Raw genomic sequence first — 26,967 nt, 5'->3', positions numbered from 1 at the left:
AATCCAAGAAATTTCAGTAAAGGAAGTGACAGAAGCTATCAAAGAGATGAAAGTGGGCAAAGCAACTGGACCATCAGGAATAGCAGCGGAACACTTTAAGAACCTCGATGAAGAGGGGATTCAGTGGCTGACGAGATTGCTAAACAATATTGCAAAGGAAGAGAGAATTCCAGAAGAATGGACAAAAAGCAGTATGGTTACCATCTACAAGGAGAAAGGAGACCCAATGGAGTGTAAAAACTATAGAGGAATAAAACTTCTGGAACATGGATTGAAAATCCTGGAAAAAATTCTGGACAAGAGACTCAGGAAGATAATCAGGATCCACAACTCACAATTTGGATTCTCAGCGGGGAAAAGCACAACAGATGCCATTTTTGTGGTGAGACAGTTACAGGAGAAGACACTAGAGAAAGGGAAAAAGCTGTATGTGGCCTTTCTGGACTTGGAGAAGGCATATGACTGTGTGCCCAGAGAGGTGGTGTATTGGTGCTTGAGGAAGAAAGGAGTACCAGAAAGCATAGTGAAGTTAGTTCAAGCAACCTATAGAGATGCAACTACGAAGATGATAACACAACAGGGAGAGACAAAAGAGTTTGAAATCACAGTTGGAGTACACCAAGGATCAGCACTAAGTCCTTTCCTTTCATAAACATTATTGACACACTGACAGAGGAGGTAAGAACAGAAGTGTCTTGGGAACTTATCTTTGCTGATGATGTGGAACTGATGGCAGACTCAGAAGTAGAACTACAGGAGAAAGTGTTCAAATGGCAGAGGAGTCTGGAAAAGGGTGGACTGAAAATGAATGCAGAAAAATCTGAAATAATGGTAATGGAGAGAAGAGGAGATACTATGACCAATGTTGAGGAGACAAATGGAGGAAAACTGAAACAAGTTGATGACTTTAAATACCTTGGATCAAAACTGGTAAAGGGAGGAGAAACACTGGAGGCAGTAAAACAAAGAGTGAAAGCTGGATGGAACAAGTGGAGAGAAATAACTGGAATAATCTGTGACAGGAAAATTCCCAGAAAGTTAAAGTGCAAAATGTACAAGACTGTGATAAGACCTGTACTACTATATGGAGCTGAATGCTTGGCAGTTGGAAAGAGGGAAGAGAACTTGATGAGAAGAACTGAAATGAGGATGTTGAGATGGATTCTGCAGATTTCAATGAAGGATAAGATCAGAAATGAAGAAATCCGTAGACGATGTAGGGTGGTGGATGTGGTTGAGAAGATGCGAGAGGAGAGGTTACGGTGGTATGGTCATATCATGAGGAGGGACGTTGAGGAAGTAACAAAGAGGGTAATGGAATTTGAGGTGGAAGGTAACAGAGGAAGAGGCAGGCCTAGAAAGAGATGGATAGATTGTGTGAGAAAAGATATGGAGGTATGTGAAGTGAGTGAGGAAGATGTGCTCGACAGAGACAAATGGAGAAGAGCAACCAAAGCAGCTGACCCCAGGACAGTCTGGGACTAAGTCTGTGAAAAAGAAAAAGAAGAAGAAGAAGATGAGATTTTATTTTGAAGATGGGTACAGTACAAAACAAATGTTTTCACATTAATAATAATAATAATAATAATAATAATTGCTTACACTTATATAGCGCTTTTCTGGACACTCCACTCAAAGCGCTTTACAGGTAATGGGGACTCCCCTCCACCACCAATGTGCAGCATCCACCTGGATGATGCGACGGCAGCCATAGTGCGCCAGAACGCTCACCACACATCAGCTATCAGTGGGGAGGAGAGCAGAGTAATGTAGCCAATTCATAGAGGGGGATTATTAGGAGGCCAAGATTAGTAAGGGCCAATTGGAAATTTGGCCAGGACACCGGGGTACACCCCTACTCTTTTCGAGAAGCGCCCTGGGATTTTTAATGACCACAGAGAGTCAGGACCTCGGTTTTACGTCTCATCCGAAGGACGGCGCCTGTTTACAGTATAGTGTCCCCATCACTATACTGGGGCATTAGGACCCACATGGACCACAGGGTGAGCACCCCCTGCTGGCCCCACTAACACCTCTTCCAGCAGCAACCTTAGTCTTTCCCAGGAGGTCTCCCATCCAGGTACTGACCAGGCTCACACCTGCTTAGCTTCAGTGGGTTGCCAGTTGTGAGTTGCAGGGTGATATGGCTGCTGGCTGCTGGCATTAAAGGACACATCAGTCTTCTGCATTTGGAGACATTAGCTTTCTAATGTAGAGTATTGAGATTATTTTATTTCAATGAAAGTCCCTCCAAAATTTAACTTCTGGACATATACTAGAGAAACTGAATATTGAAGACTTTTGTTCAATGTTACATGTTGTGGCCTGAAAAAAAGACACAGGCACATCCTTGCTTGTGACCTAATCTTCTTGCTGAAGTGTCAAGAAATTCTGCTAATAGGCAAAATCCCTACTCAGCAAGCTGTGTGAATTGTTATGTGTAATGTTCAACCGTATCCATAAACTTTGGATAAATTAATTGCTTTGGAAGTACAGAGGTATGACTCATATTCATTCTATTCTATTTCACCACAAAAGCCTGGCAGAACACTGAAGTGCTTTGTGAACAGCTGTTATGAATGGCTATGAGTTACTAGTAGAACAGCCAGCAGCCATATCACCCTGCAACTCACAATTGGCAACCCATTGAAGCTAAGCAGGTGTGAGTACCTGGATGGGAGACCTCCTGGGAAATCATAATCAGGCTAATGCATTTCTACAATTTCTGTATGAACCAGCTTAGAGGTTCATACAGAAAGACAGCTTGTGTTTAAATTGAGTGTAAGGTAATTTATGCTTCTAAAGTTATGGTCAGCATTTATTATTGTACTGTGCTGTAAAGTTTTTCTGTGCCTAGTCACATTATTTTATAGCGTTTTTATTGCGTTATTAAATCCGGTGGCGCTGTGTGTTAGTTTCCTGACTCCCATGTCACATGATCTGTGATTGAATCTCACGGAACTATGACTTTATTTTTTAACAAACATTTCTTTGAAAAAATGAAACGTTTCCCTTGGTCAGAGATTAAATAAAACCTCACTCGCACCAAACAAATTTATATTTCTAAATATCACGACATGATCGAATTTAAGTCTTTTTAATAACAATAAATAGTCACCTATGCGTTACAAAATATACATTTATATTGATTTGAATCGCGTTTTGATTTAAATCGTAAACGTGTGTTTAAATATATGTGTTTCACGGCGATATACTGTATAAAAGCGCTGATTCCTATGGAGTGTGTTCCGCCGGGGATTCAAAAAAATTATTTTAAATAGGCTGATAAAGCTTAGACTACTGTAACTGTATTCTAGCCTGTATAACAACAGAAAATTGGACAATGCAACGTAAATTGCAAAAATGCACTTGGAATCTGTCCAAGCCCTCTGTAGATTAAGCCGGTTCAGGGACGCCAAATATGTAATCATAGTGGCTCTCTGAAGGCACCAGTTCTGTAGGGTTTGGGCATTTACTGAGACAATTATTAATTGTAGCAGTAAATCACAAAGTTGATTCTTTTGGTGGCTTTAGAATCCAACCATGCGATATAATTCAATCAACGTGCACACACAGGTACTAATACACGAGGATACATTTATTAATACATAGAATATGCATATAAACCTAACAGATCTTAGCGAGAGGGTTATCAGAATACAAAAGATATATATTCAATCAGTTACAAAGAGTTACACATCAAGAGGACATACGTTCAGTATATCATTCATTAAGACCGTTTCGTAAAGTGAACTTGGTTACAACTTCTACATTAGATACTCAAACAAGTACATAACTCTTAGGAATTAAATTGATATCAACTGGTTGGGATAACAATTGAATTCTCAAGCTGTAATGCATTGAAGTTGAATACTCATCCAATCTCTGGGGATTCAGATCTCCTGCGGGCACAAAGAAACAGTTGCAGGCTGTTGCTGTCCAATCCGCGCTCTCTGGCTCCGTGCCAGGCTGTGCTGTGCGGCTTGCGACGGTGCGGTGCTGATGCTCACTGACCGGCTAGTTAGTGTTGGCTTTAACTAGCAAAGTTTGTGCACAGGAGAAAAAGATGACTGTGGGTCCCAGCAAGTCAGGAAGAGGACCGGTTCGTTCCTGATGAAGAGCTAGTTCTGAATAGTAATTCAGCTGTCCACAGTTCCGACCTGTTCACGAGGCCTGCTGCTGGTTACTCTCTGGCAACCTCCACTCTAGACTCTTAGAACAAAGGAAAATTCTGGCACTCGGACACACTGGCCGTTCCGTGGTTGTCCGGGCTGAGTCTCAGGATGGTCAGGAGGCGCGCTGCGAGAATGTCCTGCCCTTGGGATTCTCCTTCGAATTCCCTTTAGAATTGTTGAATCTGAATCTGAATCTTGTTGAATCTGAATCTGAATCTGAATCTCAATCTCTCAGGCTCTCTGTGTTGCCTGTTTTTACCTGGAGGAACTTCAGCTCATTGATTGGCTGAAAGTTCCATGGGCATCAGAGTCCCACGTGGGTTACTCGGCCCTACCAGTCCCTGATTGGTTGATCAAGGTGAGATATAAGTCACTTACTCCTAACACTTAGTAATGCAGTCCAGATGTCCAACTGGCACTCCCTAGACAGATAGGTACCAATGGATGACCATTGATCATGATAGCCAGGCTTAGCTAAGTGCATCCCCCTTTGGGAGCTGTCCTTATCAAAAGAAAACATCTTGCATGAATAGTTTCTCTGTGACTGCACCACAGAGATGAACAGAGAAATGGGGCCTCATTTGGAAAGCTCAAAACACTTAATTCTGCCTTATTATTAAGCCTCGCCGCTACACCTCCTACAAAGATTATTTAAACTGCGACACTGATCATTCATCTCTAAATAAACTTTATTTTATATAGCGTTTTAAGCGAATAGGTAATTAGATTGCTCATAAACCTAATCGCTTTTTCTAAATAAACACAGCGTGATTGGTCTCTGAAAATGCTTTTCCTTTATATTTAGGCTCAGATTTCAACTATAGATTGTATTATTATAAACATTCTTGGAAAAATGTATTTTATGTAAACCATGTTTGCTATTAATTTGTTTAGGGCTAAAATACGTTCATTATCTTCCAATCGAGTTGAGTCTATGCTGGTTCATACAGAAAATGTAGAAATGAATTAGCCTGATTATGATTAAAAAACACATAATTAAACACGCGTTTGCAATTTAAATCAGAACACGATTTAAATCAATATAAATGTTTATATTGTAACGCATACTGTCCAGCCTCCATTTCTCTATAAAAATTGACTCTGTTGCACACACACACAATAGAAGCAGGAACCGCTGCCAGAAGGGAAGAAGGTGACTATTCATTGTTATAAAAAATGACTTAGAATCGATCATGTTGCGATATTTTGAAATATAAAAGTCAATTGATTGTCCATAATATAGCTATTCTATTTTTTCGAAGAAATGTTTGTTTAAAGAAAAGTCCAGCACCAGCTGGATTCAAACACACAATCTGTGCAGTGTTAGTCACGCACCTAGACCAGTTGGCTACAAGACAGCTCGCATGAACAGGCAGGCGAAACAGCCCTACACAGCCCTGTCGCAGCACACGAATATAATCATACCGTTATTAAATTCTTTAGATACGCGATTCCATATTATATTCCCTTTTAATCAAATTCTAAAAGTATGCTTGTTGACTCCGGTATACCGTTAGTTAAAGACTTCGAAGCTTAAAATGTTTAGGGAGAAATGGAATACTGGTGTGTATTTTTTTCTTTAAAGTACCAAGACCAGCTATATACTGTATGTTTATGTTCCAAAATTAATATCGTTTATGGCCTTCACACGCGTTACAGTATGCTCCTATTCTTTTTATGCTCAGCTACTAAGATTTCCCTTCAGTGGCAAAATTCAATATCTACAACGGGCACAGTAAAGACGTTTACAGTAAGTCTTTCTACGACAGACCAACGGACCACGAGTGCCCCTGTCGGTCAACCAATCACGAACCGTGTCATCTTGCGTCATGATACGCGATACCGCAGCCAATTACCTGCGGTACGTGTCTGTACCGCGCACTTTGAATGGCTGCATCTGTATATTGACATTTTTTATATTTCAAAATAACACATGTTCGTACTGTATGTACAGTACACACCGGTACCGCAGGTTGAACTGTAGGGCGCAAATCCACCCAAACCCAAAAGCCCGACATATTAATGTGCTTTCGAGGGACCCCGTCCCTCACGCCCAGGCCAAGGCAACCACCCACTTGCTGCAACCGGCGACTGGACCCAGTGGCTCTCCCACTAGGCAGCAGCGTTGGACCAATGTTGCCCACAGCAGTCCCGGCGCCTCCCTTCTCCTGACAAAATGCCTCCGTAGTGCTGACGCCAATGCCGCGTAGTTGTACCACTGGTCCCCGGGTACATCCAGCAACGCCTTGCAGGCCTTCCCCTCCAGGACGGTGGTGTGGTGGCCCACCATCTCCACCTGAGACCAGCCGTTTGCCCATGCCTCCATTTGGAACTGGGCCTCTAACATTTGCCATGGGATCTCCCCATTCTAACAGCTCGGTCTCACTGGCGCAGGCTGGAGCAGGGGTGGCGGGCTGGACCCCGCCGGTCTGGCGTCTCCTTCCTGCCACACGGCCTGAGGCGACCTGGGAAAGGGCCCCCCTTCCGCTGAGTAGATCACCGTGGGGTAGCCCTGATAAGGGCTGTGGCCACTGGCAGTGCTGAGGGGTCGTCCCGGCACCTGGCGGCTGCTGCTCGCCCCCAAAAGAAACTTTATGGGGTCACTCGGCTACTGGGGGAACCGGAGCTTCTCTGAGTCCGACATCATCGGCCGTTCAGTGTCCATCCTCCCGCTTCTGACACCAATGTAATGAATTTGGGTTCGTTGAGGAGGAACACAGAGACTCAAACCTGTGGAGTTAAAAACTGCACTTTATTTCTTCTCCGTCACCACCGGCCAGCAGCACTCCCGCACCCAGACGAGAGATAGACACAAGACAAGCCCGCCAAGAGCGCAGGCCTGAGAGAGAGAGAGAGACCGACACCTAGGGGTGTGGAACCAGGAAACTATTTACATGGAAAATGGGCGATCTCCCCAGACTGTACGCCCATTTCACTGTTACCTGGATTCCTCTTGGGGATATCCTCTATATCCTCTTGGGGGATATTCTAACAACAAGTGATTGTAAGACGATCTGTTAAAGTGCAATGAAATACAATATGCTGGACAGTATGCTTCTCAAAGTGCTTTACAGGATAACAACAAAAACAACAACAATTTTACAAGTCCTGGGAGGAAGAATATCATCAATATTAATAATAATAATAAACTTTATTTTATATAGCGCCTTTAAAGGTGGCTTTTTTTAAAAAGAAAACTTTTTTTAAATGCATTTGCATTTGCACACATTGCAGTGTTTACTTGAACATGGAGATGCCATACTGAATAATTCCTGCACACAACCATTGCAGTGGAATTTGCATCGTTTGGCAGGGCTATGATTCATACAAGTGGTGGTGGATTTGGAGACAAAATGTATTTACATTAGGTTGCTGCAAGTGGAGCACTAATAAGCCCAAAGCTCTGCTTATTATTTTACAAGAGAATGCACCTGACAAGCTGGACAGTACACTTCTCAAAGCGCTTTACAGGAGAACAACAACAATAACAACAACGATTTACAAGTTCTGGGAGGAAAAATATGATCAATATTAATAATAATAATAAACTTTATTTTATATAGCGCCTTTAAAGGTGGCTCCTCAAAGCGCTTTACAGGATAACAACAACAATATACAAGATCAGGGAGGAAAAATATGATCAATATTAACAATAAAAATAATAAACCTTATTTTATATAGCACCTTTTAAAGGTGGCTCCTCAAAGCGCTTTACAGGATAACAACCAATTATATAACAGTGGTTGGGGGTTGAAAATACCTGTGAAACCGGTTTGTTCACAATGTACTGTAGACACAGAGTGTTACGCCAACGCATTAGCATGTTAAAGCGATTCCATTGAGGAGCTGAGCGGGATAATTGTTTTTTTCCTTGATTTTCTGATCTGCAAGGACATTTGGCTGCAGCGAATGAGAATTCTGTCTGGCATTACCAGACTGTGAAAAAATAAAAGTATTTTAATCAAGATTCTCTTATAAAATTAACAAAACTAAAACCAAAAATAAGATACAATCTAAAGACATTCACAACATAAACATATCTTAAAACATTTACATATATTGTTAAATTATTACTTTAAATAAATACTTTAGGTAACTGAAACAGCCAGTTAAAAAAATAATTGCAATTTTGTTCTTGTTTGGAGGTGGGGATATTCTGACAACAATTGATTTAAAGACAATCTGTCAAAGTGCAATGAAATACAATAATGAGGCTGGTTAAACGTTCCGAGGTCAAATTCTTCCGCGACAGGGGTACTTTTAAAGCGCAGACGATGGCACCGAAAATTTTTGGCGCGCCCTCTCTTTAAGGCCCTGGCTAAATACGAAGATAGTACATACAGTTATACTTCAAACTGAATTAAAAACTACTCCCATTTGGCATTTTAGTTATGGAGGCGGAAAGACGCCCCCCCCCCCCCCCCCCCCCCCCCCCCCATCTCTGGGTGCCTGAGTTGTTGCCATCTTTAACCATTCCATGTCCGAGTCCCGGTAGGTAGAGACACGTTCGAAAAAAAGTTCATCCCAGCTACAATACATTATTTTTAGTATTTTTTGTGGTAAGAGGGAGCAAAACATCAGTATTTACTGCTAGTGATTATTGTACGATCTATAGTTGAAATCTGAGCCTAAATAAAAAGAAAAAGGGAATTTTCAGAGAGCAATTACGCTGTGTTTATGTAGAATAAGTGATTAGGTTTATGAGCAATCTAATTACTTATTCGTTTAATACGCTATATAAAATAAAGTTTATTATTAATTTGCTGGACAGTGGTGAACATTATTATGCAGAAGACAAAGATAACTATTTACGTTAACAGACATTTTATTAAACACGGGTTTGCGATTTAAATGGAAATGGAGGTGATGGGAACTCTTAATCTAAATAAAAGTAAAATAAATAAAACAGGTTTCAATAGTTAATAACCACTTTTTATGCACAAAACACGGGTGATTTTTCATCCTCCGGATCAGTTCAGAAATCTGTGTACGCTGTAAGGCTTTAACTTCTTAATTAAACTTTTAAAATACGCATTTCGAATAGAAACAACATATGTTGTTGACTTCCTGGTGTGTAGAGCAGATCAGCACGTATTTTTTTCACCAATCAGAGGGGTGTCAGATGGTGTCAGCCAATCACCATTCTGAAGCCCTACCATAATATCTGGTATAGGGAGACCCCAGAATTCTGCCCCATAGTTTAGATAGATGATAGATACTTTATTGATCCTGTGAGGGAAATAAAGTTAATCATTTTATGGAACGCTCGGTTAAAAGCAAGGGAGATTGTCTGTTATAGTGGACATAAAAACAAGAGTTTGCTGTGGCGTTATTGGAAACCCAAATTTAACAAAAAATCGATAGCATTATATCCTAGAAGACACAGACCGGTTCCAGACCAGGAGAATGCCCGCAGCGTAAAAGAAAATCCCTGATGAACTAGGGACTGGACAGTTTCCAAGTGCTTGTACAATCAATGGAAATGTTCAAATAAATGTGCAAAAGAAATAAACAAAATATTTATTTATTTATCATATTGGCTAGCTAATGTCTTCTCTTTGCTAGTTAGTGGCTGTGTTTCTGCGTTGGGTACCAACAGGTGACTATATTCTCAGGCGGAAGATGTAAACAGCTTAATTTTCGTGTTAAATTATTTTTTTAAATTAAAATTCATTCTATACAGCAATCACATATCTGGGTACCGTTTCATAAAACTGTGATGCTTAAAATGTTTAGGGAGAAATGGAAGACTGGTGTGTATTTTTAAACTTCCAAGACCAGCCATACATAGTACAGTTTACAGACAGTAATATGTTCCTAAATTAATATCGTTTATGACCTTCAGATGCATTATGTTCCTCTTCTTTTTATGCTCAGCTACTAAAGTTTCCCTTTAGTTGTAAAATTTCATATAAATATTCAATACTAAGTTGATTAAAATGTGCACAATAAAGTGATTAAATGATTAAATCTTTTCACTACCGACCAATGCACCACGAGTGCCCCTGTCGGTCATTTTGGCCAGCCAATCACTTACTGCGTTGCACTGCGGTGGCTTGTGGGTAATTGCGTGCGGTACGGGTTTGTACCTTGCATTTTGAATGGCTGCATCTGTACTACTTGATTCTTATGGAAGCCTGTTTCCGCCAGGGAGTAAAAAAAAAACACACACACTTTTTCATTGACAAAAAGTAACGCCACACTCTCTTGTTTAAAGCACCACATCTCTTCCCGTTAAAAGGAGGAGACACTTTACACTTTTCAGTTCACAGAGAAATGTCACCAGAGCCTCTTCTCTTCTCGTGTTTAATTTTTAGTTTAGCAGGATTCAAGCAGGATTTCAGCCCAAACGACCCCAATCCAGCCCAAAAGATAGTTGAACCTGTTCAGAGCCTACATAAAAGAAGACTTGTGGCATTAGCTGGACTTGAACAGCCAATCTCTTGCTTATAAGTCAAGCACTTAAGCCATCACGCCACTAGCACAGTCACATTACAGCCGGTGAAAGAGCTGTACACATATCAGTAGATACTGTATGTGTACAGTATATACTACTGTTTCTGTTACAGTACATGAATATAATTAGTTCAGGTGGGTAGCTGTGTCAGCATGCGTAGGCTGCAAAGGAACAGGTAATAGGTTTATTCCATACTGAAAAAAAAGAAGAAAGAAAACACATTTCGGCTGTGGAGCCTTCTTCAGGTGTGAGAGAGACAAGGCAATAGGCAAAGGCAAAGTAGCGGGAGAACAAAGACTGGGAGGGAGGAGGAGTGAGAGGTGGGAGCAGGGGACAGAAAGAGAGGCCAATCAAGAGGTGTGAATTCAGAATAGGTGTAGAGAGGTGTGAAATGAAACTTCCAATGAATGAAGAAAATTTAGAAGAAGAGTAGTCTGTCGTTAAGAGAAGGGGGAAGGTGTGATCCTAGCTGCTGGATAATTTTGGTTTTGGTAGTCTTTATGATGTATGAGTTCAGAAAACTGTCTTTGAGAACACAGATGGAGAGATTAGAGTGGTCGTGGCCGTCAGAGGTGAAATAAGAAACAATGGGCTTGGAGAGATCTTTAATCTTCACAGCCCTGATGTATTCTCTGAAGCGGTCTCCGAGTCTCATTCCTGTTTCTCCAATGTAGATGGATGGGCATTTACTGCAAGAGATTATCTCTTACTGTATCTCTTTTAGTAGCATGTTGAGATATAGAAAAACGGTTTGAATGAAAGCATGTGAAATCATTTTTCAGAAGACTTTTTTCATTAGAAGAAGTCTTTAAAACTGTCAAAATGTTTGGAATGTTCATTCTTGGGTTTGATGCCTGACATCATTCTTCAGTCACTCTTTTGACTTGTGAGTATACAGCTAGACTGTCCATCTCTCTGCTTTTTCTTCTTGTCTTGGTTTTGGTTTGAGTGAAGCTCAGGGCAGCATAATTCAGCATATCTGTGTCCTCATTCTGAAGAAAGTAAAAGTGTTTTTAGTTTGTTTTAATACTTTACTGAACCAAAATCTATATAATAGTAACTCTGTGCCATGAACAAAAGAACAAACTGAGTTATAAAAGAATATCTTTGAATATATTGAGAACCTGACAACTGAAGCTAATATTGAAAGTAAAAAAAGGTTTAAAAAATCTTATTTTTCTGCTTATCCTATCTACTACTTCATTTATCAGTACAATTAAAATACTTTGCAGTTTACCAAATAAAGATCCATTTATGTTTCATATGATTGAGTGAGGTATTTTTTGTTGACTATTAGCAAACAATAAACAAAGTAAAATGGCTTATAATTTGTTTAAAATGTATTCCTGTGCACCAAATCAAAACTCCAAAGCTGCTGAATCTCGAGGTCTTTGCATTACCTGGACATGTATGGATTTAGTGGTGCCTTTTACGTTTCCTGTGAAACATGAAAAGAGAGATGAAGACAGAAATTTTAAGAATTTACTTCTAATTCTTTAGTGGTTGGTGTTGAGGTTTAAAATTAGGTTTAATCTCAAGGTGAAAAGAGCACTACAATGTCACTATTATAAGTGAGCTAACTTGAAACTACTTTCTGTGCTTTGATGAAGCATTTAGTAGGATATTAGACACAAGATGAGGGGTAGCCCAAGTGCATAATAAATTTACTTCAGATCCTTTGTTCAAGCCAAACTAAATGTGTGCCATGAATTGTGTCAAATTTCCTCTGTATCAAATTTCTCAAGAAGCACCTTTTTGATATGTCATGATAAAGAAAGGGATAGACATGGGGCTGAAAATAAAATTTCCAACATGTGAAGTTAATTGTGCCTTTTCTTTAAAATTCTGCAAAATGTAGTTTAATTGATGAGAGAACATGGACACAATCACATACAGTATGAAATGGTATGCTGTTTTAGATAACACCTTGTTTGAGTGATATTGGATGGGCTTAATTACAGTATTTTAACTGGTACTATTATTTTCATGATTTTGTTTTCTAGCTTTACTCAATACAATAAGAATAAGAAATATAATTTCTTTTAATTAGTTCCTTAAATGATTGTTAAACACCGTGACATAATTTTAACAGTGTTTTTTTTTTTCTTGTCCTTGTAGTTCAGGTTTTCCTTTGAGGATATATGAACTAATTATATAAACCTTTAGTCATAAAAAATATTCAGTATTTATAAGGGTAGTCTCAGCTGTCAAATTCTTATATAAAATTATTTTTTTTATTTGATATTGATAATATTTGGTAAGGAGGTAATGAATAACACAGTAATTGTACTTGTATATTTGAAATGTTGCATGTAGCCAACTCACCTGCACAATGTGTGTTTCTGGTGCAGATGAGGACAGCAATGACAATCACACACACCGCATTTGTCGTCCCCAAAACCAGAACAACAGGATCAAGCTCACCTTGATAAGATACATGACATTAAGACTAGAGATAAAATATGAAAACATGTATTGTGTAATTGATTTTAAATTTAAAACAACTGTAAAAAACATTAACAAGACCATCATGTGCATTTCTACAAATATGTCCTATAAACAAGAATATCCACCCATCCATTTTTTATACTTTGCTTCTTCCATTTCAGGATTGTGGGGGAGCCGGAGCTTATCCCTGCCTTGTCCCTGTTGCTTGCAGGGCTAAGCTCAGGATAAACCCAGGATTGACAGGGATAGAAACCTTGCCATCACAGACTGGACAGACATAAACATAAATGCACACACACATGCACCAGGGCCAATTTTCTTAGAAACCATTTAACCTACGTGTATGTTTTTTCAGACTGTGGGAGGAAATCAAAGCACCAAGAAAAAACAACAGAAACGGGGAAAATATCCAAACTCAATATACTCTATTGCTGGCACTAGTGGCTATATCAATACTTTATTGATGTAATTTTAAGGAAGTACAAAGACAATAAGAATCATTACCTGTAATCTCCAGGAGTGTACCGTTCCCAAACAGGATCTCTCCACATATGGCCACAGCACAGTAGTAAGTCCCAGCATCAGAGGAGCTGAGGTTCCTCTTAGGGAGGTTATAGACACAACTCTGTGTAGGAGATCCAGCATCAAAACTCCCATTACACTTGTTACTCCAGTTTCTATGTGTGTAAATTATGCCTGGAAGGGATTCTCCTGAGCCACGTCTAAACCAATAAATATTGTGCCCTCCTGCACAGGTCTCTGTGTGTGTTATACACTGCAGAGTCACATCATCTCCTGGATGGACTGGGACAGACACAGGCTGCTGTACAACACTCCTGCTCATTGACTCTAATTCTGAAAGAAGAGGACACGTTTGTGTCAGAATGTTTTGTCAGTTTTAAAACTAAGCAAGTTTTATGCATGGCTATTTAAAGTGCTTTTCTTATCTATTCTGTAGTTAGTTCACATGTAGGATATACGTATTTACTTTAAGCATTTAATCTTATTAGATTTCTCAGTTTTTCCAAACAACAGAACAATAGAAATGTTATCAATGAGGTAGCCCATTTTACACATTATATTTATTTATTGTTGCTGTCCCAGTGATAAATAACAGTGTTGCCCTAACCCCATTGTGCAATAGTGAAGTACAAATATTTTTTAGTTCTAGATTTGTGCCAATCATTTGTTTAGCTGGTGACAACTTTATATAATGAAATTTTATTGTTTTTACACTTATAAGTGTAATTGATCTACTCTAATTCTAATTTTATTTTTACAATGCCAAAGGTCTTTTGTTACTTTTAAGAAAAGCTGTGCTTATGAACACAAAGGAAATCTAAACAATGATAATCCCTAACATTATGTACATTATGAGTTCAAAGTGTTGTATTAGTTAACATACAATACATATACAGTATGATCCCTCATAGTTAAGAAGGACTCTACTATTTGTAGTAAAACAGTCTATTGAGCATTCTTTTTGGATATCATAATGCTGGCTGTGTGGGTGCATAGTGATTGTACATGGTTTAACAACTAATACAAGTATGAATGTTATTTGGGGTGAAACACTATTGTCAGACATATATTTAGCATTTTTTTTATTTTCCAAAATAAAACCAGTATGGAAGATAAAAAGAGTGTAACTACCTATACAAATTTGAAAATAGGGCTAGTTATATAGGATTTTACAAACAGAAAAGCATTTCACTATGGTGACAAAGTAATTTAGTGCCAAAACATAATTTGGCTGTACCTCTGTCTGTCTTAAAGAAAACCTTAGTAGCAAAATATAGTTTAGTTGTACCTCTGTTTAAACAAAGACTGAAATCCTTTAAAATATTTTTTTATTTTTATTTTACAGTGCCAATTTTTATTGTGCTATTACTTTACATAGCAACATGAAAATCATGCTCATACTGTATCATACTGATATTTTTATCTAACAATAATATGTTATAGGGACTATGACAACAAATATCAGATTTGATCATTTTTTAATTAAAAATATAATATTTCACCACCAGCACAGCCAATCAAGCAGTATCTAATAGCCGGATTTGTCACTGTATTAATTAAGAAAAAGACATTGAGACAGTACTGTATCATGAATTTGAACTACTAAAAATATAAAATAATCTGCAACTATATATCTGCAAATTATATGTAGTGTGTGTTTTTCCTATCTAAATTAGAAGGTGATTTGTTTCAAGTAATAAAATTATGAGTACAACACTGTTTTGCTAATTACAAGAAATTACATTTTGCTTTACTATATCACATGCAAGTTGCATTCAGAATACTTTAGCTTCTTGCACAATTAAAATTATATCACATTGATTTTACAACCTACCATGAGATATTATTACAAAGCCATTGATCAAAGACTTTAATATTTTTAAATTGACAAAACTAAAAAAAAATATATATTTTCTCATGATCCTGAATAGTTAGATGGCATGTGAGCTGTATCATGACTTTTATGCTAGGGCTTGTGATTGTTCATATTCTATGTGTTGCAGTTATTTAAGTGTATTAAAAAAACAAAACATTTAAAGAATGAAAACATTGCTCAAAAATGTCAATGCGGAGCATTACGATGAAGTTTACCTTTGATTGCCAGGAATGTTCCATTTGCAAACTGAATATAATTTATCAAGATTATTCCACAATAGTACATTCCAGCATCTGAAGAACTGGTAACTGTTAACTTGATGTGAAATGATTTGTTATGTTTTTGAACACTGTATTTTGAATTATTTTTAAATTCTCCATGAAAGTTTTCATCATTATAATATGATGTTACAATGACTCTAGGTGACTGTCCCACTGACTGTTTCAACCACACTCGAGTTACACTTTTAGCAGATACATAGCATTCCAGAGTAACAGAGTCTCCGAGCTGTGCGGACACTGAGAGACAGGGCTGAGTGATGACATATTCTGGGGCTACATCTGGAAAAACAAATATATTAATGGTTAGCTATCAGCCTTCCCAAGTTAGGTCAAGAGAAATATGGATCTAAGAACACAAACCTGCTCAGGATAGAACAAAACCTTTAAATAATGATAATTATCATGATTAAGGTACTGTATTTGGTAATTCAGGGTAATTTATGGTCCCATAATCTGAAGTGTAAAAAGCTGCACAATGTGAAATATACAATGTATTACCCTTAAAAAATTGTTTATGATATTAAGCTGAAGTAAAAAAAAACACTGATTATAGACAAATGAGAAAGAAGGTTTTTTTTACTTACACGATTTCCAAAGAAGCCCCAGTGCCACCCAGAGTTTGATCATCTTAGCAAATCCTCTGACCTGATGGTAGCTTTCCAGAGCCTCCAGCTCTCAGAATTTGAGACAATGAAGGAGCTCACTGTTACACTAAATACCTGTTAGAAGCAGCGCTGGGGGAACACCCAACCTCTTCTGATTGGTGAAGACAAAGACCAAACATTTACTGATGTCCTCATATTAAAGGGTTTTCACAATATACTGTACGGAAGACTATAGGAAGGTATTGTTCAATCACACTGGAGATATTTGGAATATGTTTCAGGTCTTTACAGAAACTGTGAGTTTATTTATTTTTAATTTGCATACAACTTTTTAATATTCATACTCGATCAGAATTTCACAAACCCTGGTCTTGATTAGCAATGCTATCTTGTGGAACAATTGAGTTTTTGTTCCAGCCACCTTTGTAATCCTTAATTAAATGATTTTAGTTTTGCATCTGAAACATATATTTTATTTGTTTTAATGAGATTAAAACAGAGATAAGACCTGCTTCTGCTTGTAAGTGGGATAAGCAGCTATCCCTGCTTCTGAGCTTCAGTGCGGTTATCGTGTATTCCCTGAAATATAACCAACTGAACTTCTGGAAAAGGGAGAAATGACATTGTTTTGACTACTACATTCTGACTATTTACACAAAAAAATAAACTACTTAAGTAAGAAGATCAAGAGTTACCAATTACGACTAGCGATAATGAACTCAGTTGAAATAAAACCAGCAGAAATCGTGTCCCTCTAGAACTGATGTTGGGAACCACTGATTTGGTGCTATCAGGTGAAAATCTATGATATCTTTAAAAGTGACCAAGGTTTGTTTTACTTAAAAGTGCAATTAATTATCAATTGTTTTCCTATTTTAATGAGAAACTATAAGAGAAAATGGGGCCACCTCATTGTACTTGGAAGTTCTATGCTCTGTACAGGAACTTACTCACAAAAAGCCTCACACTTTAAAAACACAATTATTCTTCAATGAACCACGTTGTACTGTTTTACACCTACTGTAACAGCTTTGAGCTACAAATTTAAACATTCCATTTCAAGAATGCAAAGCATCCAATGCTTGGAAAACAGGTTTCATAAGGAAATGGGTCTTATAATTATGATGTTGTTCTAATTATTTTGCTTCAGGCAAGTGGACATTGCGTATCAGTTTGCTTTAATCTTATCAATCCGAAAAATCCTCTTATCCAGAGCTCTTCACCTGGTTTCTTCCAGACAGAAGGGAGATTACTGTCTTATTTGCATTCTGTCTCTTAAATTCCCCTCCATTTTCCTTTATTTATTTAAAATTAAGAGAACTATTTTTTCATTTAAACTATTTTTATTCAGAAAGTTAACTTGTGTTTTTCTTAATCACATCATGAATGAGGTTGCTAAAATTATGTTGCATCTACTTTTGCCTTTTGAGAAAGTGGTGTAGAGTGAGATTTAATCATTTTTACAAAGATGCTACAGGTGGAATAATGTTGAAATTGTTGACTTAATAGTACACTGCAGCTGTGTGTTGTAAAACAAAATTATTTTTTTATTAGTTGTTAATGTTTATGCTTACATGCACTGATCATATACTGTACTGGCGACAGACAATTGGTTGAACTGCAATGAACATAATGTGATTTATTACAATGTAACAATGATAAATATACTGGTTTTAAAAGCACTATACACTATTTACAATTATTAATATGCATATACAGTAATTATAAAATTTTGTTTTATGTTGTAATTAATCTATATTATCTTTATTTTAAATGGAAAAAGAAACCACATCTGTTATTACAATGGCAAATATAATTGTGAATCTATTATTTATCACCCAATATTGCAAGTCATACACATGTGTTTTACCAGTAATGCCTCTGGGCGGACAGCATTACTAAACAGTTACAGTTTTAATATTGTCATAATGAAAACTTTTCTTCCTACATACAGATGCAGCCATTCAAAATGCGTGGGGTATTTCGCGGTACACCGTGGTGGGCCTGTCGCATCAAAATACAGTTTCAAGCAGTATCATGCGGTGTAACGCGTCATTTGACGTCATACCGGAAAGTATCCGGAATCACCTTGTAAAACCGCCAGTAGGAGCCAATAAAGCTTAACCTCTCATGTACAGCATTTGAGCTTTTAAATTTAAACTGTGTATTACAGCATGTTAATCATCAGTCATTAAAAAGTTGGTATATTTTATGAAAGCAAGATTGCTCTGTTGGACAAAAGTACACAACCTACCTTTATCATAAATATTTTAATTATGGAGAAATATTTTATGCATCAGAACTTTTACCGGAGATATTACTAATGGTATTAATAATGAATGATTTTGGACAAGCTGTAAACTCAAAGTATTACGCTGGTCCACATTCTTTCTAACCGTCATTTTAAACGAAAATACTTTTATTGTTTTCTTTGACAAACACCACAGCATTTCGTTGATCTAACTAACAAGGACAGGATATTAGCTAGCCAATATGATAAAGAAATAAATGAATTTTTTTGCTAATTTCCTAAGCACATTTGTACAAGCACTTGGAATCTGTCCAAGCCCTACTTTGTCAGGCATTTTCTTTTACTGTAACGGACATAAAAACTCTCTCACTTTTAATAGAGTGTTTCATAATTTCTAACAACGAAAATTATTTAAACTGTGACACTTATCATTCAACCAGAGCTCAAAATATCACAATGAGAAACTATAAGAGAAAATGGGGCCACCTCATTGTACTTGGAAGTTCTATGCTCTGTACAGGAACTTACAGGATCCTCAAAAGCACAGCAAAGACTGTATTAAAAGATACTTATATCAGATACATGAGAATCCAAGCTTTTTTATCTACGCTTTCTTTTCCGTATAAGAGATTATGGTATCACTTCAGAAGGGTGTCAGCCAGTCAGATTCCAGGAAACAGTACTTTAAAGAAAAAATACACACCAGTATTCCATTTCTCCCTAAACATTTTAAGCATCGAAGTCTTTAACTATCATGTGAAATAGCGTGTATAAAAAGTGGTAGTTTTAAGCTTTTCTGCTAATATAATATGGAATCGCGTATCTAAATAAATTAATAACAATATAATTATACTCATATACTGCAACACAGTAGTACACGCTGTACAATGTTTGTTGATTCTGTATGAGTAGGGCTGTTTCACCACTTCTCACGTGACCTTGCTGGTGGTACTGTGCTCTACATTCCTGACTTATAAACCAAAGGTTGTGTGTTCAAATCCAGCTGGTGCAGTGACTTTTCTTTTAACAAACATTTATTTAAAAAGATAGAGTAGCAATATTATGGACAATTAATTGACAATAAATATAGAAAAGCACATATTAAATTTGGGAAATAGTTTTAATATGTAAATAGTTCCCTAGTTCTGCACCCCTGGGTGTTTCTCTCTCTCTCGCTCGTTCGCTCACTCGCCCCCCCTCTCAATTCAATTCAAGGTGCTTTATTAGCTTGACCGATGGGTACAATCTGTATTGCCAAAGCAACAAATAACTTACTTTTTTGTTTATTTCTTTAGCACATTTATTTGAACATTTCCATTGATTGTACAAGCACTGAAAAACTGTTCAATCCCTAGTTCATCGGGCATTTTCTTTTACTATAACAGATATAAAAACTCCCTTGCTTTTAACAGAGCATTTCATAATTTCTAACAACGAAAATTATTTAAACTGCCACACTTTTATCATTCAAAATATCACAAGGATCCTCAAGAGATCAACAAAGACAACAGAAAAAGATATGTGTATAAGATACTGTCCATGGGAATCCAAGCTTTTTAATCTATGCTAAGAAGTAGTCTTTAAAATTTCTTCATAACACAGTGAAGTCAAAATTCTGGGATGTGCCTATATTAGTACGCTGGGCAAACGTTCTGAGGTCAAATTTTTCCAGCACGGGGGTACCTTTAAAGTGGAGACGACGGCACCGAAATTTTTTGGCATGCCTAAAAAACAGCAATTCTGTCAGTGAGCCCTAAATGAATTAATAGCAAACACGGTTTACATAAAATACATTTTCCCAAGAAAGTTTAGCCTTTGTCACTATTGAAACCACTAAATAAAGACATAAATATAGAAATCTTAGGATTTTTTTATTCAATGTTGGTATCAGGATGAACTGTCAGGTTAAGCTAAGTGTATATTTTGTCACAGAGTTGCTGCAAGATGTTAACAGTGAAAACAGGAAATTAGAAATGAGTTATTTCAAGAAGAAAATTTTCAGAATAATTTCATATCTAGCAGGATAGAGAAAGCACAGAAAATAGGCTGATAGATTGATCAGATTAGTATGAAAATTAATTTAGCAAAGAGGGAATGAGAAGAGTGACAAACAAGTATACTTTAGATCTTTTTTTTCTGAACCAGGGAAAATCTGATCATGTTTCTCTATAGCATTAATAAAAAACTTTATTTTATATATCACCTTTAAAAGTGGCATCTCAAAGTAATATAGTAGATGTAAAAACAGTTAAAAGGACCACAGATTACAAAGTAAATACCCAGAAAAACGCAATCACTTTTTTAATAAAATGCTTTTATTCATTCAGCACAGAGAGAGAGACACATCCAGCAGAGAGAGAGAGAGAGAGAGAGAGAGAGACACACACATGCCGGTTTTCATTGTCAAAAAGTAATTGTTTTTTTTACATTCCTCTTGTTTAACAGGAATGTTTTGTTTGTGGACAGACTGTTAGACTAGAGGAAAAGAGTGCCTCCTTCTATGAAGCATTTCGTTGATCCGATCACAAATTATTTTCCAGTCGCACGGAGTAAGTGTTGAGAATCTTCGATTCACCATGCTACTAATGGTTTCTCGGCGAATGCAAGGCAAGGCACTTTTGCCTCTGGACCGATGTGGTCCACCCCCAGAAAATTTCAAAAGTCACAAGATTTCGAAACACGAGGGCGGAATAGCGGTCGGCTCTTGCTTTCCCATCTATACCGATGCACTGCAAGTACAACCCCCCTTCTTTTACTTGAGTGATGAGCGACAGTTGGATATCTGGGAGAACTGTTCATCCCACTGGCATCTGTGAATTCCGCTCTGTAAACGGTGCTTCCTGAGGGGAGATAGACGGCGGGGACAGCATCAGCCAATTCCTGCGCGGTGGTAAGCAGAGAGGCCGGGATGGAGTGTCCTGAGGCGGTGTGTGCTCTGTGGGGGCAGAGCTTCTGCCAAGCATTGCAACCTGCGCTGTGGGGAGAGGCACTTATCGGGAAACTGCTGCTCCATTGTTCAAAATAGAGAAACATGATCAGATTTTCCCTGGTTCAGAAAAAAAAATCTAAAGTATACTAGTTTGTCGCTCTTCTCATTCCCTCTGTAGTGTTGCCATAACCGACCTAGGGACGCCAAATTAAATGTAGTGTGCTCTCTGAAGGCACCAGTTCTGTAGGGTTTGGGCATTTACTGGGACAATTATTAATTGTAGCAGTAACTCACAAAATTGATTCTTTTGATGGCTTTAGAATCCAACCATGCGACATAACTCAAACAACACACACACACAGGTAGTAATACAGGAGGATACATTTATTAATACATAGAATATGCATATAAACCTAACAGATCTTATCGTGAGGGTTATCAGAATACAAAAGGTATATATTCAGTCAGTTACAAAGAGTTACATATATCAAGAGGACATACGTTCAGTATATCATTCATTAAGACCGTTTCATAAATGAACTTGGTTATAACTTCTACATTAGATACTCAAAACAAGTACATAACCCTTAGGAATTAAATTGATATCAACTGGTTGGGATAACAATTGAATTCTCGAGCTGTAATGCATTGAAGTTGAATACTCACCCAATCTCTGGGGATTCAGATCTCCTGCGGACTCAAAGAAACAGTTGCAGGCTTGTTGCTGTCCAATCCGCTCTCTCTGGCTGCGTGCCAGGCTGTGCTGTGCGGCTTGCGACGGTGCGCTGCTGATGCTCACTGACCGGCTAGTTAGTGTTGGCTTTAACTAGCAAAGTTTGTGCACAGGAGAAAAGATGACTGTGGGTCCCAGCAAGTCAGGAAGAGGACCAGTTCATTCCTGATGAAGCGCTAGTTCTGAATAGTGATTCAGCTGTCCACAGTTCCAACCTGTTCACGAGGCCTGCTGCTGGTTACTCTCTGGCAACCTCCACTCTAGACTCTTAGAACAAAGGAAAGTTCTGGCACTTGGACACACTGGCCATTCCGTGGTTGTCCGGGCTGAGTCTCAGGATGGTCAGGAGGCGCGCTGCGAGAATGTCCTGCCCTTGGGAGCCTTCTGCTCCTGGGCCGTCCTGCCCTGGAATTCTCCTTTGAATTCCCTTTAGAATAGTCTCAGAAGTCCACTCTGAATCCTCCACTGAATCTTACTGAATCTCTCAGGCTCTCTGTGTTGCCTGTTTTTACCTGGAGGAACTTCAGCTCGTTGATTGGCTAAAAGTTCCATGGGCATCAGAGTCCCACGTGGGTTACTCGGCCCTACCAGTCCCTGATTGGTTGATCATGGTGAGATATGAGTCAATTACTCCTGACACTTAGGAATACAGTCCAGATGTCTATCTGGCACTCCCTAGACAGATATTCGCCAATGGATGACCATTGATCATGATAGCCAGGCTTAGCTAAGTGCATCCTCCTTTGGGAGCTGTCCTAGGAAACCTTATCAAAGGAAACCTTAAATCAGCCTGCATGAATACTTTCTCTGTGGCTGCACCACAGAGATGAACAGAGAGATGAGGCCTAATTTGGGAAAGCTCAGAATCACTTAATTCTGCTTTATTAATAAGCCTCGCCGCTACACCTCTTTGCTAAATGAATATTTTGATCAATCTAACTGCCTATTTTCTGTGCTTTCTCTATCCTGCTAGATTTGCAAGAGGGAATGAGAAGAGTGATAAAACTTTATTTTATATATCACCTTTAAAAGTGGCATCTCAAAGCAGTACAGTAGATGTAAAAACAGTTAAAAGGACCACAGATTACAAAGTAAATAGATATAAAAAAGACAAGCAGTAAGAGGTGCTACCAAAATTAGAAAATGAAGCAGATACTGACACTAAGTCTTTTGAAAAGAAAGGTTTTGAGGTTAGATTTAAATGCACTCAGGGTACGTGACTGATATCACTGGGGATACAAATCGAGAGCTCTGGGGTGCAACTAGAGAAGGTCCTGTCACCCACAGTATGTAGATGTTCTTGAGGACAGCTAAAAGACCAGAGTCGGATGCACAAAGGTCGGGAGTAGACAGATAAAAAGCCATATAGGTACTGAATGAGGATGAGGATTTTGAAGTTGACTCGAAACCTGATAGGAAGCCAGTGCAAGGACTTGAAGACAGGTGTAATGCATCTCTGTTAGGATTCTTGCTGTCATATTCTGAACATATTGAAGATTTCTCAGTGTGGATTTAATTTCCCCAGTGAACAGGATGTGCATTTATTAATTCTAGAAAAAAAGCCTTCCTTGATTTCTCTAGTTCCCTTTAAAATAAACTATTATTCCACAATGCAGAGCATTACATGGCCAGTATTTACATATGATATTTGTGATTTAAAGAAATTAACACAAGCAGCTTTTGGGGATTTAAGTGTTGGCTGAGTTAATGCAGGATAAAAGATTCGAGATGTTGGTAAGAAAAAGATAATTTTGATAACAAGAACACTTCCTAATGGGGTTAGGCATACTTTTGATGAAGATGATGAAGTTAACAGACTGTATGTTTACATAGATACTGAAATGAGGATTGTATTTTAGATTTTGTGTAGTTGCTAGCGTTGAACTGTGAGTTGGATGCACATGAATTTAAGGAATGGGCAAACATAGCTGATGCTGATCCACAGAGCCAGCATATTAAGATGTTTATAATTAGAGGCAATTTGTTTAACTGACTAAGTATGGATACTGATGTGCAAGAGAGGTGGAAAGGCTGTTTCATTAAGCCAGCACTATAAAATATTTTATTCTCAGTGAGATGCTGCCATTTCATAGTGGGTTTCTTACGCTGTGTATAGTTCCACCCACACAGTGCCTTTACTTCCATCCATTTTCTAATCTCTTTATCCAGTACAGAGGATTTGGAGCCTATCCCAGTAAGCAATGGACACAAGGCAGAATACACCCTGGGCATAGCGCCAGTCCATCACAATACAGACAGACACAGACACACACACACACCAGGACCAGTTTTCCCGTAAACCAATTAACTTACCAGTATGTTTTGGAGTGCGAGAGGGAGTCATATCACACATATGGAGAAAAACCATGTAACCCAGAGAGAACATGCAAACCCCACTCACACAGGACAACAGGAATTGAACCTAGGACCCCAGTGCTGCAAGATAGCAATGTTAACCACTTCGCCACCATTAGAAATGGATAGATATATTTGTTATCTTTCTAGTTCAAAGGTTTGCATACATAATTTAATTTTGAAAGCCACTGAGACATCAGGTACTACTGTTGTATTTATGAAAAAGAAACAAAACAAAAAGCATACTAACTGTGCAATCCTACTCCTTGGTTAATACATTTTATTATTTATAAACAGTTAACATTGTTAGCAAAATATTTTGAATTATATTTTACCCTATTTTTTCTTTGGTTTTGTATTTAACTCATTATATGATAGTCAGATTTAATGTATATTTGAACAATGAAAATATATTTTTACAAGATACGGGGGAAAGTGCAACAACTTATTACAGTGCTTAATTTAATATTATTGATTACTAATAGTTTATGCTAACACCAAGCTTTCTTAATTAGATGTATTTAAAACTGAACGAAGTGTAACATAACATTCAGAAATACAATCGAGAATAGTTTTGTGGCATTTTTATAGATGAAATGTTTCTAAAATGTATAAAGTAACAAAATTAAAGACGATTAAAATCTGTAATCTTTCCACTTGTAATGTCATTAGAAAGTACAACAAGTTGCTGCTTTGTCTAAGGATGGTATCAAAAAATAGTCTAAGTGGTGAGAAAGCTGTGCTTAATGATAATTAAGGGACTTAAAAGTAAAAAGAGATGCTTCATTATGCTTGATTAATTTTAAAAACTAAGTTATAAATGCAGACACGATTGGAACCATTAAGTGCTCCAGGCAGCACAACGTTCGTCTGTACTGCTGAGCTCCACGCCTCCTCCCACTCTCGGTGCTGCGCCAGGTCTAAATATCTAAACATATGTATCTATATAGCAGGTAGTATCACTGTATTCCACTTTCTTTGTAAACACTGAAAAACAGTTTCACAACGCGACGCTGTGTCACTGTGTAAACAAAAACTGTTTGAACACCCTATATTGTAATGAGCTGCTGAGCTAAAAATAGGAGTTCCTGCTGTCAGAGGGGGTTGAAAGTGCCCGCGGTCATTTAATTAGTATTCCAATTCGCACTGATTCCCTTGCGAAGATATGGACATAAGAATATTCGTGTGTGGTCAAAAAATGGCATTAAGCACTTAAAAATAATATGGTTAATAATAGTAAACTGTAACATGCTGTAACAAGACCGGCTAAACTGGGAAGCCTGTTCCCACACACCCTACCCCCACTGCCATTAGAATATACACAAAGCACTCCCCAGACTGTCCGCCCATTTCACTGTTACCTGGAAACCTCTTTGTTTAGAATTCACTCTCCCCCCTGCCTGTCTCACTTCTTTTAATCCTTCTGTGCCTGGATTGCAGCGGGTAAGATGTTTTTCCATAAAAAAAAGATAAATTAAAATAAGAGAAATTTCACCAGAACCTCTTCTCTTCTTGTGTCTAATTTTTAGTTTAGAAGGATTCAAGCAGGATTTTAGATGAAAGGCAGCGACCTTAATCAAGTTTAAATTGTAATTGAACCCATTCAGAGCCTACATTACATTTTAGCGTTTCATTCTGAGCAGAAACCCTCACACCTGAAGATGGCTTGCGTTTTCTCTCCTCTTTTAAGCATGTGTACATTGCTGTAATACAATTTAAAATAAAAGTTTAAACAGTATCAACTAAACTCCATTAATATAAGTATCAAGTGGTATTAAATAAATACAGCTTTTTAGTATAGATTACACTTTTCTAAAATGTATTTAAAAAATAAAAATGATTACAATCTAATCTTTCCACATTTGATCCCAAAATCCCAAGAAAAATATATCTAAATGGGGAGAAAGCTATGCTGAAAGTTTATTAAAATACTTAGAAGACAAAGATAACAATTTATGTTGCATTTATTAATTAATAATGCCAATGTAAACGTGGTATTTACGTTTTGTTGATAATAGAAATGTTAAGTTCTCTTAAGCTTTGTGATAGTTTACCCAGGCAGCAAAAGATCAGCTACACTGGGAAGATGCGACACCGAAGATATGATTAATAAACTTTTAAATCTGAAGGGAGATCTAAAGGGATCCCCCCACACACACACACACAATAGAAGCAGGAAGCAGAAGCAGGGACAGTTGTCAAACAGGAAAGAAGGTGACTATTCATTGTTATTACAAATGACTTAAATTCAAACATGTTGTGATATTTAGAAATATAAAAAGTCAATTAATTGTCCATAACATTGCTATTTTATTTTTTTAAAGAAATGTTTGTT

At 37.7% G+C, this 26,967-nt stretch overlaps 1 protein-coding gene across 1 annotated transcript; it reads right to left on the bottom strand.

Moving 5' to 3' along the window:
• Positions 1-8,943: 8,943 nt before the first annotated feature.
• On the bottom strand, positions 8,944-16,424 carry LOC102682332 (uncharacterized). The gene is made up of 6 exons (XM_069197635.1): positions 16,344-16,424; positions 15,694-16,038; positions 13,585-13,935; positions 12,958-13,056; positions 12,033-12,070; positions 8,944-11,624 (listed from the first exon to the last, which is right to left on the bottom strand). Exons 1-6 carry the CDS (start codon positions 16,384-16,386, stop codon positions 11,493-11,495), a joined length of 1,008 nt encoding a protein of 335 aa, XP_069053736.1. The 5' UTR covers positions 16,387-16,424; the 3' UTR covers positions 8,944-11,492.
• Positions 16,425-26,967: the final 10,543 nt, after the last annotated feature.

The sequence above is a fragment of the Lepisosteus oculatus genome, chromosome 13 (assembly GCF_040954835.1).
Source record: "Lepisosteus oculatus isolate fLepOcu1 chromosome 13, fLepOcu1.hap2, whole genome shotgun sequence".
Lineage (NCBI taxonomy): Eukaryota > Metazoa > Chordata > Actinopteri > Semionotiformes > Lepisosteidae > Lepisosteus > Lepisosteus oculatus.
Note: the sequence above shows the minus strand (reverse complement) of the source record. Positions and strands in the feature narration are given on the sequence as shown.

Coding starts and splice junctions, on each gene's coding strand:
- LOC102682332 (XM_069197635.1), bottom strand. CDS start 16,386: ATGATCAAACTCTGGGTGGCACTGGGGCTTCTTTGGAAATCGT. Junction 16,039..16,343: donor GGGGCTTCTTTGGAAATCGT/GTAAGTAAAAAA, acceptor TTGTTTTTCCAG/ATGTAGCCCCAGAATATGTC. Junction 12,071..12,957: donor CAGAAACACACATTGTGCAG/GTGAGTTGGCTA, acceptor CATGTTTCACAG/GAAACGTAAAAGGCACCACT.